Source organism: Schistocerca gregaria, unplaced genomic scaffold (genome assembly GCF_023897955.1).
Source record: "Schistocerca gregaria isolate iqSchGreg1 unplaced genomic scaffold, iqSchGreg1.2 ptg000379l, whole genome shotgun sequence".
Lineage (NCBI taxonomy): Eukaryota > Metazoa > Arthropoda > Insecta > Orthoptera > Acrididae > Schistocerca > Schistocerca gregaria.
In genome coordinates, this window is record NW_026061825.1 from 127,471 (window position 1) to 147,203 (window position 19,733).

At 41.8% G+C, this 19,733-nt stretch overlaps 1 protein-coding gene across 1 annotated transcript in view; it reads right to left on the reverse strand.

Moving 5' to 3' along the window:
• Positions 1-6,286: 6,286 nt before the first annotated feature.
• The window catches only part of LOC126309736 (sorting nexin-7-like), a 138,229-nt gene continuing 124,782 nt past the window's right edge, over positions 6,287-19,733 (reverse strand). The window contains exon 10 of the mRNA XM_049992096.1: positions 6,287-14,135. Within this exon, the coding sequence (XP_049848053.1) occupies positions 14,046-14,135 (90 nt within the window). The 3' untranslated portion in view covers positions 6,287-14,045. The remainder of the gene's footprint in view (positions 14,136-19,733) is intronic.

A 19,733-nucleotide genomic window follows, 5' to 3' on the forward strand; every position in this document is an offset into this window, starting at 1 on the left:
AGAGGGGGGCGGGGAAGAGAGGGGGGCGGGGAAGAGAGGGGGGCGGGGAAGAGAGGGGGGCGGGGAAGAGAGGGGGGCGGGGAAGAGAGGGGGGCGGGGAAGAGAGGGGGGCGGGGAAGAGAGGGGGGCGGGGAAGAGAGGGGGGCGGGGAAGAGAGGGGGGCGGGGAAGAGAGGGGGGCGGGGAAGAGAGGGGGGCGGGGAAGAGAGGGGGGCGGGGAAGAGAGGGGGGCGGGGAAGAGAGGGGGGCGGGGAAGAGAGGGGGGCGGGGAAGAGAGGGGGGCGGGGAAGAGAGGGGGGCGGGGAAGAGAGGGGGGCGGGGAAGAGAGGGGGGCGGGGAAGAGAGGGGGGCGGGGAAGAGAGGGGGGCGGGGAAGAGAGGGGGGCGGGGAAGAGAGGGGAGCGGGGAAGAGAGGGGAGCGGGGAAGAGAGGGGAGCGGGGAAGAGAGGGGAGCGGGGAAGAGAGGGGAGCGGGGAAGAGAGGGGAGCGGGGAAGAGAGGGGAGCGGGGAAGAGAGGGGAGCGGGGAAGAGAGGGGAGCGGGGAAGAGAGGGGAGCGGGGAAGAGAGGGGAGCGGGGAAGAGAGGGGAGCGGGGAAGAGAGGGGAGCGGGGAAGAGAGGGGAGCGGGGAAGAGAGGGGAGCGGGGAAGAGAGGGGAGCGGGGAAGAGAGGGGAGCGGGGAAGAGAGGGGAGCGGGGAAGAGAGGGGAGCGGGGAAGAGAGGGGAGCGGGGAAGAGAGGGGAGCGGGGAAGAGAGGGGAGCGGGGAAGAGAGGGGAGCGGGGAAGAGAGGGGAGCGGGGAAGGGAGGGGAGCGGGGAAGGGAGGGGAGCGGGGAAGGGAGGGGAGCGGGGAAGGGAGGGGAGCGGGGAAGGGAGGGGAGCGGGGAAGGGAGGGGAGCGGGGAAGGGAGGGGAGCGGGGAAGAGAGGGGAGCGGGGAAGAGAGGGGAGCGGGGAAGAGAGGGGAGCGGGGAAGAGAGGGGAGCGGGGAAGAGAGGGGAGCGGGGAAGAGAGGGGAGCGGGGAAGAGAGGGGAGCGGGGAAGAGAGGGGAGCGGGGAAGAGAGGGGAGCGGGGAAGAGAGGGGAGCGGGGAAGAGAGGGGAGCGGGGAAGAGAGGGGAGCGGGGAAGAGAGGGGAGCGGGGAAGAGAGGGGAGCGGGGAAGAGAGGGGAGCGGGGAAGAGAGGGGAGCGGGGAAGAGAGGGGAGCGGGGAAGAGAGGGGAGCGGGGAAGAGAGGGGAGCGGGGAAGAGAGGGGATCGGGGAAGAGAGGGAAGAGGGGGGGAGCGGGGGAGGGAAGAGAGGGGAGCGGGGGAGGGAAGAGAGGGGAGCGGGGTAGGGAAGAGAGGGGAGCGGGGAGGGAAGAGAGGGGATGATGTTAGTTCTTCCTCCATGACAAAGGAAGATCTTTCTTCACTTTGTTTCAGTAAAATTTATCATTTCCCAGCAGTAAGGTTCTTACAAGGGGCATGCCTTTGTACAGAAGACCTTTGTGGATCACCAGTAGTACAAGCTCATTCTGAGAAAACGACTATCATCAGCATACCAAGTAGTGAGAAACTCTAGTGACCACTCTTATTTTCTCTGGTTAACGATGGACTCCACCATCATTCACTACACACTCCAAGGTTTTTCTCTCTCCAGGAGTGAAGAGGCTTTTTTTTTGGTTAGGCCGACACATCAATGTGGAGATGTCTCTCATACATACAAAGGTGGCTGGAGCATTTCATAGTCCAAATGCCATAACTTCTCTCTCACAGAGGTCATCAGGAGGTATGAAGGCAGTCGTCTCCTGGTCAGTCTCATCAGCCTCAATTTGTCAGTAGTCTGTTTCTATGCCATGGCTCACAAATACTTTGCTCCTTTGAAGCAGTCCAGGGCGTCATCAGTGCAAGGCAATAGACATATCTTCCTTCATTATTTTCTTCAGTTGTCAATATACAAACACTCAGTCTGTTACTCGCCCTGCTCATCAGATAATTTCTGTGTCTACAGAATAAGAGTGGTCCTTTCACACTTCCCTGTCTCTAATCAACACACACTGCCGATGACAATGTACTCGTTCCACCACTAAAGAAGTCTTCAAGCCACTCACATATCTGGGAACTAGAGACCTGGGAACTAGAGTCCTGCATGACCGAGTGCACGAGCACGAACTACGAGATGGGGCAAGCACACTCTAACTGGATAGGCTGCCCGCATTAGTTCTAGTGACCGAGCACAGAAGCCGTGACCGAATACGTAGCACGTACCTTCAAACACATCAGTGTGAGACTGCAGCCAGTACGGGCTTCTCATTTGTGGTGTCTCTCTCTCTGATGCAGCACGAGGAAGCCAGTGCACTAAGATCTAAGATTGAAACCAATGTATACACATTGAAGGAACGGGAAAGTCTAAAAAGCCAAGTATAGAGTACATTTCTGTTGGTTGTAGACGAAAACAGTGCGTCTACTGGGTACGTATCGTGCATAAACTGCTCCACATTATTCTGTTTCCAGTCGGGAACCCCTCATTTAAAGAAACACAATTGCAGGAAACCTCACAAAAATACAACTCCTTCAGAGATACCGGCAGTAATAAAAATAGCATTACAGCAAAATGTGTTGCAATGTGTGCTAAAGATAAGAGACCTTTTAATGCTGTTTCCGGCACAGGTTTCAGAGAACTAGGCCAAGAATTAATACATCTAGGTGCGCCCATTATGGGGAAGTTAACGTGGCAGATGTCATGCCACATCCCTCTACTATAAGCAGACATGTCAAAGAATAAGCTGATGCAATGCGCAGCAGCATAATGCCTTCTGTTATTTCGGAAGCTATTAATAAAACAAGTGCTGCGACAGTTGACATGTGGACTGATTCGCATAATCAGGTGCACTGTTTGACATTTACAACATATTACATTAACACAGATTGGTCTCCTGTGAACAATGTTTGATTTACAACAAAATTCCCTGACGTTAAGTAGACGGGAGTAAATATTATGAAAGGAATTGAAGAGAGGATGGATGATTGGGACATTTCGCCACACGTTACACAGTTTTGTTTTTGTCTCCGACCAGGTTGCTAATGTAATAAAGGCTTTGGAAAACCACGAAAGGATTCCTGGTGCTGCTCATTGTATAAAATTCTTATTAAATCATGCCCCCCAACATCGTATCAGCAATAAATACTGCAAAATGAATTGTAAGGTTCTTTAAGAAAAGTGGCCTCTGCTTGTCTATGAAATCATCGTTGAAACAAGAGGTCTGCACACGCTGAAAAAGCTTGTACGCTATGATGGAATCCTTACACACTCAGTATAACGAAGTTGCTGCTTTGCTGACGGAAAAGGGCTGAGCTTACAGATTGCAGAGATATGATAATGAGCTTGCAGGAAAAATTGCGCATTTTCTGAGACCATTTAAAGAGACCACAGAGAATTAGAAGGCGAAAAAGAACCAACAATCCAATTAGTTCTTCTTTGGTTTCACAAACTGCAACAAACTTGCAGTGTCAATGACACTGACTGTCAGGTGAGTAATTACTGCAGTTAAAAGCACTGTTTCATTATGATACGCGATAGATTTATAATTAACTAGCGTAATTGATGAGTACTAACAAATACCTATTTTTTAAGAGGAGGTACAAAGGATTAAAAATCGAGCCTTGACTTTCGTTAGTGAGAAGATTGTGATCACCTCCAGACTTAAAATTGCTATGTCTCCTACCCGCAATAATATTGAAATATCATTTTACTTTCCAAGTACTTTATGAATTTAGCTTTGTCACGTACTCATTCTTGGAAACGTTTCTTTTGTATTAAAAGAGAGAGAGAGAGACACACACACAGACAAATACAGTGTGTGTGTGTGTGTGTGTGTGTGTGTGTGTGTGTGTGTGTGTGTGTGTGAGAGAGAGAGAGAGAGAGAGAGAGAGAGAGAGAGAGAGAGAGAGAGAGAGAGTCGTTGGATTTGTACAGTACAGTGAGCCGGGGCGGGGCGTCAGCGGTCATGCTCGGTTATCCGCGTGTCCGGAATCCGGACAACAGACATGGGACAAGTACGTGACAGATGTGAGTCGTGTGGGGCCGGACACGAGTGGCTCGGTCCCCCAGTCAACAGGCGAGCCATGACCCGTCAAACATTGAGCGCTGCAGCACTCTACTGGGAACCTACTCGGCATGCTTGTACCTTCATGAACAGCTTGCAATAGGCAACCGTGTCAAACCTTTCCAGAAATCTCAGAATACAGAATCTGACTGTTGGTCTCCATCCATGGTTCACAGAATATCATGTGAGAAAAGGGCAAGCCAAGTATCCCACACGCAATGCTTTCTAAATCCATGCCGAGTCATTGACAATGTTAATGTTGATACTTCCTGTCATATTGATAACTATTGTCCATTATATCTTTTAGCATAGTAATAATTGAACACTAGTCTTCTTTCTCTGCAGTACTGCACACTGTGTCCGGGGCATCCACAGTGAAAACAGGTGGGTATTTTGTCCTCCATCCTCCAAATGTCTCTTCTACTAAGGGACATTTTACTTGGTGCACAAGTTGATTGTACCTGTTTCGGTCATATGCTGGGTTGTTGACTGAAAACAGTGGCCAAAGTCTGAGTCCATTCTTCATGGTGGGCTTGACTTGTGATGGAGGTTGGTGCCAAAGATCGATACACCACTTTTTTAACATTCTCTATTACCTTCTGACATACGAGGTCAACACTAATGGCTGCTATCTCTTGTGTACTTGATCTGACAATTCTGGCTGCCATACACTGCTGTACCTCTTCTTGCTGTGTGTCTTCTATTACTACACTCTAAGGAGGGAGGAAGGGGGGGGAGGGGGGGAGGGGGGGGAGGGAGGAAGGGGGGGAGGGGGGGAGGGAGGAAGGGGGGGGAGGGAGGAAGGGGGGGGAGGGAGGCCCAGGAGGAACTATCCAAATGGAATGGAAATCAGTACATGTGATGCATGTACAAACTAATGATAACAATTTCAGAAAAAATGGATGGTTTATTCAAGACAAAGAGCTTCACAAATTGAGCATGTCAGTGAAGCACTGGCTGGTGGAAGGGGGGGGGGGGGGTCGGCGCGGCAGGGCGCGGCCGGTGGAAAGGGGGGGGGGGTGGTCGGCGCGGCAGGTGGAAGGGGGGGGTGTCACGCGGCAGGGCGCGACAGTGGAAGGGGGGGGGGGGGTCACGCGGCAGGGCGCGACAGTGGAAGGGGGGGGGGGTCACGCGGCAGGGCGCGACAGTGGAAGGGGGGGGGGGGTCACGCGGCAGGGCGCGACAGTGGAAGGGGGGGGGGGGTCACGCGGCAGGGCGCGACAGTGGAAGGGGGGGGGGGGTCACGCGGCAGGGCGCGACAGTGGAAGGGGGGGGGGGGCGGGGTTGGCGCGGCAGGTGGAAGGGGGGGGGGCGGGGTTGGCGCGGCAGGTGGAAGGGGGGGGCGGCGGCGCGGCAGGGCGCGGCCGGTGGAAGGGGGGGGGCGGCGGCGCGGCAGGGCGCGGCCGGTGGAAGGGGGGGGGCGGCGGCGCGGCAGGGCGCGGCCGGTGGAAGGGGGGGGGCGGCGGCGCGGCAGGGCGCGGCCGGTGGAAGGGGGGGGGCGGCGGCGCGGCAGGGCGCGGCCGGTGGAAGGGGGGGGGGCGGCGGCGCGGCAGGGCGCGGCCGGTGGAAGGGGGGGCGGCGGCGCGGCAGGGCGCGGCCGGTGGAAGGGGGGGCGGCGGCGCGGCAGGGCGCGGCCGGTGGAAGGGGGGGTAGGGGGGGTAGTCACGGCAGGGCGCGGCCAGTGGAAGGGGGGGGTAGGGGGAGGTAGTCGCGGCAGGGCAGGGCCGGTGGAACGGGAGGGGGCGGCACAGCCGGAAGAAGGGGGGGGGGGGGGGGTGGCACGGCCCTTAAGGGGAGGGGCAACACAGCTGGAGGAGGATGGCATTGGCTGGGGGCAACACAGCTGGAGGAGGATGGCATTGGCTGGGGGCAACACAGCTGGAGGAGGATGGCATTGGCTGGGGGCATGGCAGCTGGAAGAGGATGGTGTTGGCTGGAGACTCCTGGATAGTTGGGCTGAGAGCAACATGGTGGTGGCAAATGAATTAGGGTAGTACTATGCTGGTTGGGAAAACGGTTAGAACTAACCCCATTATTGATTGGTTGGTGTGGTTTACATAAGTGAGAACTTTCCTGCAATAGACTTGAACTCATTTTCTTTGAAATCTGATTTTCTACTGTTCAGAACTGTACCAAAGGAACTTCATTACACATGTAAACTTTAAATAAATGTTGTCAGCCACTTGAAAAAAGAAGAAAATATTACTATGTAATGCAAATGAACACATTTATTTTCAAAAGTATTACTATTACATTAAATATCTTCATTTCAGCCTGTAATTATACTACTGGTGTTCAAAATTACTTTAACTTCATGGTTAAAGTACTGCAGAAGCCATACCCTGAATTGCAATGAACGATATGTACCACAGTAATTAATTTTTCAATCACCAAATGACAATTGTTTCAATTAACATTATATTTGCAAGTGCATTTATACTGTACCCACACTATATTTTAAGGACAACACACGAAAACTACATTGTATAGACACAAAAATTAGTAGAACTATCAGTCAAAAGCTGGACTAGACAAAGTATAAATGTTGGCATATGCATGAACTAAAAAGTACTGCAATGATGAAAGTTTGTAAGTACACATGAGCTGTGTAGCATACACTACATTTACAATGAAAGCTGCACACGCACAAGCCTGTCATCCTATTAATAAATGAAAACAACAGTTTTGTTCATAATATTGTTCTGGAGAAACTGCCACTTATAAATCCTACAGATAAATATCTCAACACGTTTTAACAAATTGTCTCAATATAATATATGGTCCCATATATCACCTATTAGAAAGTGACAGCCAGTACCATTTTCTCCATATCACTGAACTCTTCTACTTATCAAGTTTTTCAAATACATTCTAGTTATAAATCCAATTAATACTGAAATTACAAAAGACGACATGCAGTCTAACATGTCAGTAGTAATAATAATGAATGTAATCATGAAAGAAGAAGTAAATATACTGTAGCTTTTTAATGCTTTCTTTGAAGTAATGTAATATAAATGGTGCTAATGTGATTTATGCAAAATTTCATTCATCTATTGCACAATTGTAATGGCTGTGCCTACAATCATATAGGCTAAGACATGCAGTTATGATTTTTTTAAATGTTTCTATTGATATTTGAAGTGAATGAATCTCTGCAATAAATTTTGTGATACTTCTGAACTAACATGAACGTCTCATGTCTAATACAAAAATAGATCACAGGAAAGAACAATTTCAAGTCTTCTGCAAGGTATTATTAATCCACATTGTTATATTTGTAATGGTCTGTTAGCATTTACATCAAGATGACTAATTAGAGTATTGCCTCACCAATCAAAGTGTGTGCTTGGATGGAGTCATTTACGTAACTACCTCTGCTTCAATAGAGCCAGGGCTCTCTGTACACTACTATTGGGTACCAACTTGTCTGGAAAGCAGAACAATAAGAATTTTATAATATTGCACCACATGTTTACTTTTACATTTACACTGAGTTCAGTCATCCTCTGCTGCTTTCCTTCCTAACTACAACATAGCATAGTGACGTCACTATGCACACACTTCTATTGGCTCAGCCATATCTAGAGATTACCAAATTACGAACACTTTACAGATTGGTTAACTACTGTTGCTGCAGCACATAAGAATGAATTAAACATCGCTGGAGTTAGAAAAAGCTATAGCAAGTCACTCATCTGTGATAAAATCAATGTCATATGTGACTATGCTTACACTGTAATCATTTGCATTTCAACTTTGATAGTTAAGGTGTCCTTGATTTTTGTATAAATATCTCAGCCCTGTTTCCATGTCCAGTACTATATTTCTTCTTCCATGATACCACATCTATCTCCCACTTGCAATAAACTTCAGCCAACCACAATTTTAACTGGTCATATTTTGTATGTCCTCCTTTCAGTTGTCAATTAGTAATATATTTTTTTAATTTCAACAATTTGGCAATCTGTTACTCTAGTCACAATGTACTTTATCACATTTAAGCTAACATTCTTCTCTCCCCAGAATATTCCTGGAGATAGAATTATGTTAATAAACAGTTGGAATATTTACTTTATCACAAGGAATTTAAGTTATATCTAGGCACAGCCCACTTTCAAGATGTAACTACAATTACATGAAAGACAAAAAGGTTTAAAAAAAAATACTGCGACAGACTAAGTCAATTTAGGAAATATTACATATGAAAATACACACACTCACAAAAAGGCTAGTGTCTCCTATTTATATGTGCACCTTAGGCCGCAAATAACTGAACATTCCTACATCAATGTTTGGACAAACCAGTAGTTTGAATCATGAAAACTTATTCTGGATACCTCGTAAGGGACCTTCATCAGAAATAAGAAATCATAACACTTACATATGAAAATTAATAACTGAATGATATAATAGTACATAAACTCTTCCTCAGTTATTGGATATCCAAATTATGACACATTAGATTTGGATTAATTTATTATGTAGTATGATAGGACATTTTAATAGAATTCAGAAATTTAACATAAATTCACCAATTCCACAGCCAGAGTAACTTCAATACATTTTTACCTGGCCACTGCAATAATTACTGATGACAAAATTTTGAAGGTAGTTAAAGAGGGTACTTGCACATAATCAACACATTTGATCAAACAGTAGTAAGACCAGTTGGTTTTCTTAAAAGGACACTGTTTTAAATCTAACATAAAAGCTCTTAAATCAATACTGAGGCACACAAATTTCAGTCAGTAATGGTCAGTTACACTGCTTCACCTGTTGAGCTTTCTAATGGAATTTTGCACACAACTGCAACATCACAAATTATCATCTTACAGATTCCACAGTTATGGAAGAGGAGGAGCCATCAGCTGCTGATAGTTTTATGGCAAAAAATAAATATTTTATTCCTTGTTTTATTTCCATATTCAAACAGCTGTATTTATCACTTTTAAATTAAATTTTGATCAATTTTGAAGCCACGAGACTCCATCTTTAGGCAATAAATGTGGCAATCTACATATAGTACATCTGCAAGTATACCACCTGAGCATGTGGCAGCTCATCCATCCATAATAATGTATGCTGATGGCTCAATGAGCTCCCTAATGTTAAAGTGATCTACATACATATTTACTGTACACTGAACCCTCATTTAGTGATCTGATATGGAGCCATGTGATTTTAAAATCAATTGTAATCAATTGGAAAACTGTTTGAATATAGAAATAATGGAATAAATAGTATTTACTTTATGTCACATAAAATATTATTGCTAAATCTGCCATTTGTATTCCAGGGGGAAATGAAATGGACGAGTCCACTCAAATTTGCAATGTGGATGAAGTAGGCCCATCTGATGACAGCTAGGACAGCACAGCATAATGCTAACAAGAAGGCACTGTCAAGCCCGGCTTCTGGACATTAAATGATTGAATGCTGCACTAAGTTTTTACTGTTTAAAAACTTACTTTCACACAAAAATGTCGGTAAAAATATGTCATCAGTTTGATTTAAGTATAAATGTTTCAGTCTGTACTCTGCCTAACTGACCTAGCTACTTATTTTCTAGAATATGTTGCCAATTAAAAATTTAAAAAGACACTGCCCATACATGTCTAAAAATTGTACACATGTGTGTATTTGCATATGATATGGAACTACAGTATGTACAACACAGGACCATACAAAGCTGCTAAGTTATGGCTAGAGAAGATGATATCACAAACGTGAGATTTAGTGGTATACACAGATTTTTTAGAAGTTTGTTGAGGAGAAGTGAAGCATAAAAAAATTAGATATTTTTTCTCGACTTAGAAATGGGAAAGGATGCACTAGTGGCAACTGAAGGGAGCTGGTCACAAAAGCAAAGTAGATGAAATTAAGATTGCAAAGAAGATTTAAATTACTAGTTCCATGACTAGAACTGTGACTGCCATGACGCTACCCCAATCAGGTAATCAATTTTTCACATACAATCTCAGCAATATTTCACTCATAATCTTTACCTACTTTTCAACACAAAAGAAATCAGGAATGGGCTGCCCAAAATGATATGCATCAAATATGCCAATAACAAAAATATGTTTTCTCTCACAAAACAGGTGAATAGGATAATCAACTAACTAGACAGGCATCTTCAATGTAAAATGATTGTAAAATCAAACACATTAATATTATAATTTCATTATTTTTTACGCTGTTTTCCATTAATTTGTTTACCTTTTAAAAATTTGTTTCAACACCTGAAACCTATTATTTCTCAAATATTAAAATTTGATTTTACACCTAACACTTTCATGCTAACTCCTGCCTCTTCTCCCCCACCTCTCACTCCCACCCCCTCCTCACCCAGTCTGCATCAAACTTACTTTATTTTTGCCCTAGACAGCTTTTATCCCTTTTGTCTTTAATCCACAATAACAACTACATAATTTCCAAAATCTCATGATGCAACAAATTTAATCTTTTGTTTCCATTAACAGTGTTATAGCATCTTTATGCAGGGTTATTCATGAGGTAGCACAACAAACCCAACAGTAACCACATCAGCCAAATCCCAAAACAAAATAGATACCTTTAGTCTGGTAGGTGACCTGTGTAACAGTTATTATGAAAATAAATTACTCTCTTCCCTTTGCCACACATATTTTCAAATTAGTAACACATTTTGTGGAGACAGAATCATAAACCTAAATCTAACTCATCGAGAGAGAGAGAGAGAGAGAGAGAGAGAGAGAGAGAGAGAGAGAGAGAGAGAACATGGTTAGAGCACTGCTTTACATAAGATACCCATCATACCATTGTATAAATAATAGCCTGCTCCCAGATTTCTGGAATGGAGTGGCGGTAATACAGGGGACAAGAAAAAGGGAACAATGGATGACAGCAAAACCTATAGACCAATTAGTCTTGCCTGTATTTTAAGTAAAATATTTAAGGGGATCACTGACTGTGTGTGTGTGTGTGTGTGTGTGTGTGTGTGTGTGTGTGTGTCAAAATGTTAATATCATCTACAACAGAGTAATACTGTATATTGCTATACTTCAACTTTTATAATGCTAGAAAATATGCTGGAAATGAACCACTAAAAGTTAGAGCTTGTGAATTTCTTTAATTTATTGTTTTTCTCTCCACATGTGCTTTTACCTATCACACGAACTTCCAGAAGAGTATTTGACTTTTGACTTATAGTAACACAATGTAGATAAAATTACTTTCAATTACACTTCAAAGAAAATTACGGGGAGTCTGATAAAAAAAACTATAGATATGACATAACAAAGCACGTTCTTCCAATGACACTGGAATAGATCATGTGCACAATACTGCACAATCAACGCACATCATATAGTATTCACATGGTCTTCCATAACAATAACTACATTTATGATCTTTGCCTTTGACTTCATGGTCATCTACAACAGCATAATAGTAATTTGCTGTTTAACAGTGAGTTAAAGTGAAAAGGTGAATTAAAATCTGAATGAGGCAACACCAACCAGAGAAAATGTGCACCAAGTGTCATTACTATAGCAAAATTGTACTATAATGTATAATGGGGGACAGCAATATTTTCATCAATATTCTATTATGAATCCACGTAGTATTTATATGACGATTTGTAATCACACACACACACACACACACACACACACACACACACACACACACACAAATGTAAATGAATTACAAAACTTCAAACTATGTTGAATGCTGTACATACCATGCTTCACTAAATCACATTTTGTACTTTTGAGTATTTCAGTAGATCCATCTTCATCCACACTACATGTAGGGTTGGCTTATTTTATCTCAAATCTAATAAACTATACTTCATCGTGCTAATTATAATGATTGTCAGATAGGAATGCTAAGCATTTAATAGTATGTACAGACCTTCTGAATACTTAGAACCATATTGAGACTGCAGAAAGAAGGGCTGTACATGTTCTTTACACATCTGAATATTTATTAAATTTGCCTTGTTCTTACTGCAATAACAATCTCTACAGACTGGAAAATAAGCTATATGAATACTTGTTCTATTAGATGCCTTAATTGCCTGGTACCAGACCAAACGCTAAGTAAGACGAACTAGTAATTGCACTTTCCACAATGGCAGCACTGCACAGTGATGCAATCATTACTTTACAGGAACAATACAGACAAAATTACATTTTTAAGATGCTTTGGCCTTAATTAGTACAAGCATATTCTACTTTACTGGGTACTATATGTTTGAGAAAAAAGACATAGCAAACAAGATTTTTGTTTAACTTATTACCTGAGTCAAGGAATATTTTTTTCTTAAATCTTAACTCTATATGAATAATAATTATATGCTCATTTTCTCATTCTCCACACGTATCAGGCAAATTTTCAAATTTGGAAATAACTATCTGACCACAACTTATGAAAATTTTAATAAACATGACAATGACAATGAAATGAACTAAGCTACCACTTTAACATGACAACAGACAAAGACATTAACAAATCCTTGTAGCTAGTTGTACAAAAATTTAAAATGATTTGAACTCTGAAGCTAAAGCAGGGTGGGTATTTGGACTACGTATAAAATGTAGACAATATAATATCATAGAATGATAAAACAACCAAAACATTTTATGTAAACAGTACTGCACATCAACAATGTATTTAGAGAATGGCATCACAAAACCACCAAATGCTGTTGTAAGGTGTGTGTATTTATGGACAACTAATTTCAGTCAAATGACCATCGAGTGACAGATGTGACTAAGATGGTCTATTGGTTGAAACTAATTATCAGTAAGTAAGTACACAGAACGGTAGGTTTTCATGGCTACATGATGCCAGCCTTTTAAAGATAAAAACCACTGAAACACTGGTACCAAAGTGCTGAAGCATAAACCCTAGGCAGTGAACAACTGAAGTTTCATGGTATAAATTCTGCACACTGAACAGTATGAAAATACAGTTTACTGAATTTGTGTGTGTGTGTGTGTGTGTGTGTGTGTGTGTGTGTGTGTGTGTGTTTTAGAACTTCGGCAACCATCCAAATAATGGGAAAACTACCAACAAAATGTTTGAAAAAATAAAAAATCACTTGAAGGAAAATCACCCATAACATACTAATGACAAACTTTCTTAATCATGACCAAGTCATGTACTCAAAGGATTACACAGAAAAATTAAATACATTCTAGAACATAGGCAGCATGTATGGTTAATGATGCCATATTAACCACCACACTGATTAAAACCTACAAGACTTATTCAAAAGCAGCACTGTGTTACACAATCAAGTTAACTAAAAGTGATAAAACATTTGAAAATTTTAAAAGGGAATCCCATTTACAATTTCACAAAGACAGGTGTAGAACGAAAATAATTCCAAGATGCAACCATTTGTCCATTTTAATTCAGGAAATCACTGTCCTATCCAAATGGTGCTTCAGTATTTTTCTAAATACCCAGCCATTAAGACATATAACATAATTATGACAAATTAAGCAACCAAAAAACAACAAATGACAAATGTAGAATAATTCACAATAAAATTCAACATCATCTCACAGTCACCATTCATATACTTTAAACTAAAAAAAGAAACAAATCAATAATTTAGCTACAATCTCTATGTGTCTAGTAACAATTCAATTAAATGTAACTCACTTATAATGATCATATCACAACCATATGCAGATGATAAACAAGATTCAGTTTTACAGACTCAGAAATAAAATAGAAATAATTATTGCACTCCATCAGTATTCTACAATGAAAAAGACTACAGCTTTCCACAACACAATATTACTTGCTCTCTCTCTCTCTCTCTCTCTCTCTCTCTCTCTCTCTCTCTCTCTCTCTCTGTGTGTGTGTGTGTGTGTGTGTGTGTGTGTGTGTGTGTGTGTGTGTGTGTGTGTGTGTGTGTGTGTGTGTGTGTTTTTTAAAAAATAGTATAACGGCTATGGACTAAACTAGCTAGACACCTGAAGAGGTTTGCTATGTTGTGAGGTTTCACTGCAACCCCTAATTTCTGGAAGGACCTCCTCCCATGCACCAAGGCACTGCAATGAAGAGAAAAGGCTTTAAAAAACTGCATGACAGTATTAAACAGTGATAGAAAATTACTTCTTAAATAACTGACCTCATACTGCAGTCCCATAAAAAATATTGCCTAAACTTCTAAAACATAGGTTATTTAATTCCTTCAGTAAGAGTAATGACAGGAATAATATTTTAAGACACCAGTAAGAAAGAACTGAAGTCTTTGCTTGAAATTAATGGTCACTAAACAGGAAGCTATGACTAGATGTATCAAAGTTTTATGACTGGGATCACTTTGTCCTCCAGTTTGTCAGTGGTTTAAAATACTATTAGTGGAAGAACAATATGCTTCCTGCATCTGTTCTCTTTTCTTTCTTGATATTCTGGGAAGTCAGCAACAACATGAAAATTGCTCAAATCGATTTTATACTACAAATGCTGGCAGCATTTCCACAAATCTTTCTTAACTGGAAGTATATTCACAGAGACTGATAACAAAGGGAGGAAAAAGGTAAGGAGGCTGAGGGAAATGACAGGCATGTTACCCTTTGCAAAGCTTTGAATGGAGGATGTTATCACATTACTCACTTTCTCTCTGCTACAAGAGAAGCTAATCTTATGCTAGAGCTTAAGGTCCATCATATTTTTAGCCTCCTTAGGCTCCAACAGTACTACTACTACTACTACTACTACTACTCCTCTCTCTCTCTCTCTCTCTCTCTCTCTCTCTCTCTCTCTCTCACACACACACACACACACACACACACACACACACACACACACACATTCTGACTAATATGGCACAGAATTATTCCTTATTTTTCCATATAATCATTTTTTAAATCACATTTTAGTTTTTACCTTAATTCACCTCATTTGGAGTCACTTTTGTCTTTTACATATGATAGATTTCTCAATGAAATCTGTGTGTGCTCTTAGTGGATTTTTACAACAGTACACAGAACAAAATAAGTAAAATAAGCAAAGAAGGATCAAACGTTAATGTCACTCATGCAAAAGTAATCAAGATCTAAGGGGGGGAAAACAGCATTTTAAGTAATTTTCTCATAGCATAATGAGATACTAAGATGTATACTAACAGAAATGCATGGTAACATATTAACAAGGAATTAACTCTGAATAAGTAGTTGACTGCTCTGGGAATTGCCAATAGATAAAAGTTTTTTTACACCATGGGTTTGCATCCGATGCAAATTAGTGGATAGTTTTGTTTCAGAGTTATATTGCTGAAACAATGAAAATGGAGAAAGATTTAGTGGCATAGGTGCACCCAAAATGCTCGATGTGTAAGATTCTGTATGTATGTTACAGAATAATGGTAACTATTGGATGTACAAGGAGAAGTATTAAGGGCACCAAAGACAAAGAAACCAATTAAGAAAGTAGGGCATGTAAAAAATTTACATTGTCCCTCTGGTCACATGCAACCTGGATGAGTACAGAGAGGAAAGAACTCAATGTTATACATCTTTGTATGCACTCATGGCTAGTTCAAGTTGTTCAAGTCTTCACTATTTGTGCTGCGTTGAACTACATCACAGCACTTAAAATACAGCAGGAGTACAAGAAGTTTTTCTTTTATTTTAGGTGGAAATATTTATTTGAATTTTTATTTCATGAAGAGGAGAGACACTTTCTCCCAGCTGTTACAGTTTGTGGTTCCCAGATTAGATACCTTACTTATTTATTTTACACATCTAGTTCCATAGCAGTAAATTGTGGTACAATTAACACCATAAAGCTAATAAATGATTAAATAAAATTTACACAAATTCTATGGCGATGACAAGCTGGTGAGTACACACACAAATCAACAATGTAACACCAGAAATGGTTTCTTTTTTTTTTTTTCCTTCAAGGAACTATCTGACAAAATAGGAGTGAGCCATATGGAAAGTCTTCAATTTAGACTTAAAAGTGGGTAGATTAATGTCAAGGTTTTTTTAATTCTTGCGGTAGTTACTGAAAATGGAGGCAGCAGAATATTGCACACCTCTGCACATGAGTCAAGGAGGTGTGATGCAAATGCAGATTGGATTTTTGCCTAGTATTAACTGACAAGGTCAGTGAAAGCTGCTAGTTCTTGGTAATAAGCTCAGATTTTTAACTAATGAAATATATATTGAGAGGTCAATGTCAGAATTCCCAGATTCCTGAACACAGGTCAACAAGAGATTTATGAACTTATAACCTCCCCCGCCCCCCCTCTTTCATTTAATTGCGCCCCAATCAGGCTCGATGGCATAGCCATCTTCATTACTGTGGAAAATGATCTTGTCTATATGTTTTTAAAAAGTATGAGAGAAACCAACTGCAGAAATATTTCAAGATCAACACAAACACCTTAGCTAAATCAAACAACGCACTTAATGTTTTTAACTTTTTGTTTAATCTGTCAACTGCCTCACAGAGAAAAGGGAATACAGCATTTCTGGTTGTCAAAACACTTCTAAAACCAAATTGTAGGTTTGGTAGCTAGTTACATGAACTGAAAAGATCAGTTGCCCTTATATATACATCCTTTGCAATAACTTTTGCAAATGCAGATTGCACAGAAATAGGCCTAAAATTGTCTATCTCATCCCTATCTCCTCTTTCATAAAGTGGTTTCACTCTTGAGCAAATTCTGGAAAGGATTTCACTCCAACACACCACTGGCACAAAATTATGAATGTTCCGGAATTTTTGAACAGACCTTGTGTTAAAATGGTCACCTCCTGTCTCCCCATAGCATATTTGATGGTGTTAATCACTATGATTTATGCAGCTGCTATATTATGCCATTTTAAAAATACCTTATTGACATTTATCATGAATGTGATGTTTTAAACATAATCCATCAGCTGTTAATGTACTCCAGCCTGACATTGATGTTGCGTACATAGTGCTACATTTTGTTCCACAATTTTCTGTATAGTACTCCATAAAGTTCAGGTATAGGATCTCATTTGAATATGCTATCTGCACAGTTTTGTTAAATTATCTGGTGGTGTTATGTAGTCAGTTCTGTAGTCCTGCTACGTAGCAGGTGCTCTCTCTCTCTCTCTCTCTCTCTCTCTCTCTCTCTCTCTCTCTCTCTCTCTCTCTGAGTAGACACTAAGGGGCACATTTGTCGAAGTGGAGGAGGAAGTCCAAGACTGAATTCCCAAATTTTACATTTGTAACAAATCTAACACTATAATTTCTTTTCGAATGCATTTACCTAGCTTGAGTGTGGAGTGTTGTCTCAGCCATGCCAAATGTGTATGGGTGGTGAAAAAGGCAGTGGAGAGTTGTATACTGACAGTCAGCCGGGGCAGGTGCCCTCTTGCAGTGATTGTGGAGCAGGAAGTTTTATATGTAACGTGCCCAGCAGAGTGAAGATTTGATCGCATCATGTGGTGTCTGTCAACAGCTCTTGAAGGGTTCTGTATACCACTTTAATGTCCATGCGGAATGTGTTCCAAGAATCCTTGGAGCAGTCTACAGTCCTGTTTGAATGTATGGGCATGGAATGTGACCAGCTTAACTGACATGTAATCAACATGTTGTGGAAAGTTTGCCCAGTTACCAGACTAGGCCACAGAGAAGGGAAGTTGCAGTGGGACAGTTACACTTGTTGTCAGAAGTACAATCATATGGGGGTATCAAGCAAAATTTGTGACTGGATTAAGGATTTTTTGGTAGTGAGGACACAGCAGATTATCTTGCATTAGAATCATCATCAGATGTAGAAATAACTTCAAGTGTTCCCCAGGGAGTTGCATTGGGACCCTTGCTGTTTGTGTTTTATATTAATGATCCTGCAGACAATATTAATAGTAACCTCAGACTTTTTGCAGATTATGTAGTCATCTATAGTGAAATACTGTCTGAAAGAAGATGCATAAACATTTAGCCAGATCTTGATAAGATTTCAAAGTGCAAAAATAGGCAACTTGCTTTAAATGTTCAGAAATGTACAACTGTGCTCTACACAATAAGAAGAAATGTAGTATCTTATGACTATAATATCAGTGATTCACAGGTAGAACCTGCAAACTCTTAAAAATACCTGGGTGTAAAACTTTGTAGGGATATAAAAAACAATGATCGCACAGGCTGTCATGGTAAAGCAAGCGGTAGACTTCAGCATACTGGTAGAATACTGAGAAAGTGCAATCACTTTACAAAAGAGGTTGCTTACAAATCATTCATGTGACCTCCTGAGGAATATGGGTCAAGTGTGTGGGACTTTTAACAAATAAGATTAACATGGGGGTATTGAACATATACAGAGAAGGGCAGCATGAATTGCCTCAGATTTGTTTGACCACGGGAGATTGTCACAGAGATGCTGAAGAAACTTAACAGGCAGACTCTTGAAGATAGACTGCTCATTGACAGTAGTCAGTCAGGCAGCTGCCACCAGCCAGGAAACAGCAGCAACAAGGAAGTAACCGATGTTGTGACTTTTACAATTTCCTAGTGAGGTGCAAATTATATAGTTTCATCTGTGTGCTTTGGTAGTTTAGTTTTAGAATATATATATATATATATATATATATATATATATATATATATATATATATATATGTGTGTGTGTGTGTGTGTGTGTGTGTGTGTGTGTGTACTTGGTATTTAATAGACACCGTTCTCGCATTTTTGTTTTGAGTCAGAAATTAACTGATTTTGTGACATTTTACAAGTTCCGAACCAGCAGCGAATTATTTAGTCTCATCTGTGTGCTTTGGTAGTTTAGTTTTTGAATCTCCACCTGTGAATTTAATTTAGTAGACAAAGTTCTTGCATTTTCATCAGTGGTTACTGTAGAGTTCTACAGTGGGTGTTGACAGTCATTCGTTTGTCTGTGAAGTGTAGTTCCACACCTTCTTTAGTATGAATAGGGACTGTGATTGCTGTGTGCAGATGCGAGCTGAGTTGGTGACACTTTGCTGTCAGTTATGTTGGCTTCAGTTGCACAGCTTGAGGCATGAATGGATGGATATCACCGTTGCGAACCGACCATGGAGATCCAACAGACATCCAGCTGATTGGTCCACACCATTGGCCAGCCCAGTTATTGCTTGCATTGAGGTAGATCCCTCACCCATGGTCAAGTGGGAGGTCGCCTCAGGGTACGGGAAAAAAAAAAACCCAAGGGGCCAAATATAAGGCATCTAGTTAGTCTGATGAACAGCTTCCAGGTGCTATCTGTGCTTGGCGATGTCCCTCAGCCACATCCAGTCACTTGTCCTGTTTCAGAGGAAACATCTCAGCCTGCTAGATCTGGGTAATAACAGACGGTGAGATTATTGGCAGTTGGGAGCTCCAATGTTGGGCACTTTACGGGGCCTCTTTGGGACACGGCTGCCAAGGAGGGGAAGACAGCCAGTGCACACACTGTGTACATACTGGGTTGAGTCATTCCAGATGTGGAACAGGTCCTTCTGGATGCCATGAAGAGCACAGGGTGCAGCCAACTGCAGTTGGTGGCCTATGCCGGTACCAGTTGTGTGTGTTGCTTTAGATCAGAAGAGTTTTTCTAGGTTTGGAGCGGCAATCTGAAGTGGCAAAGGCTGCCAGTCGAGCTTTCAAGATGAAAACAGAGCTCCCAACTTGCAGCATAGTCAACAGTA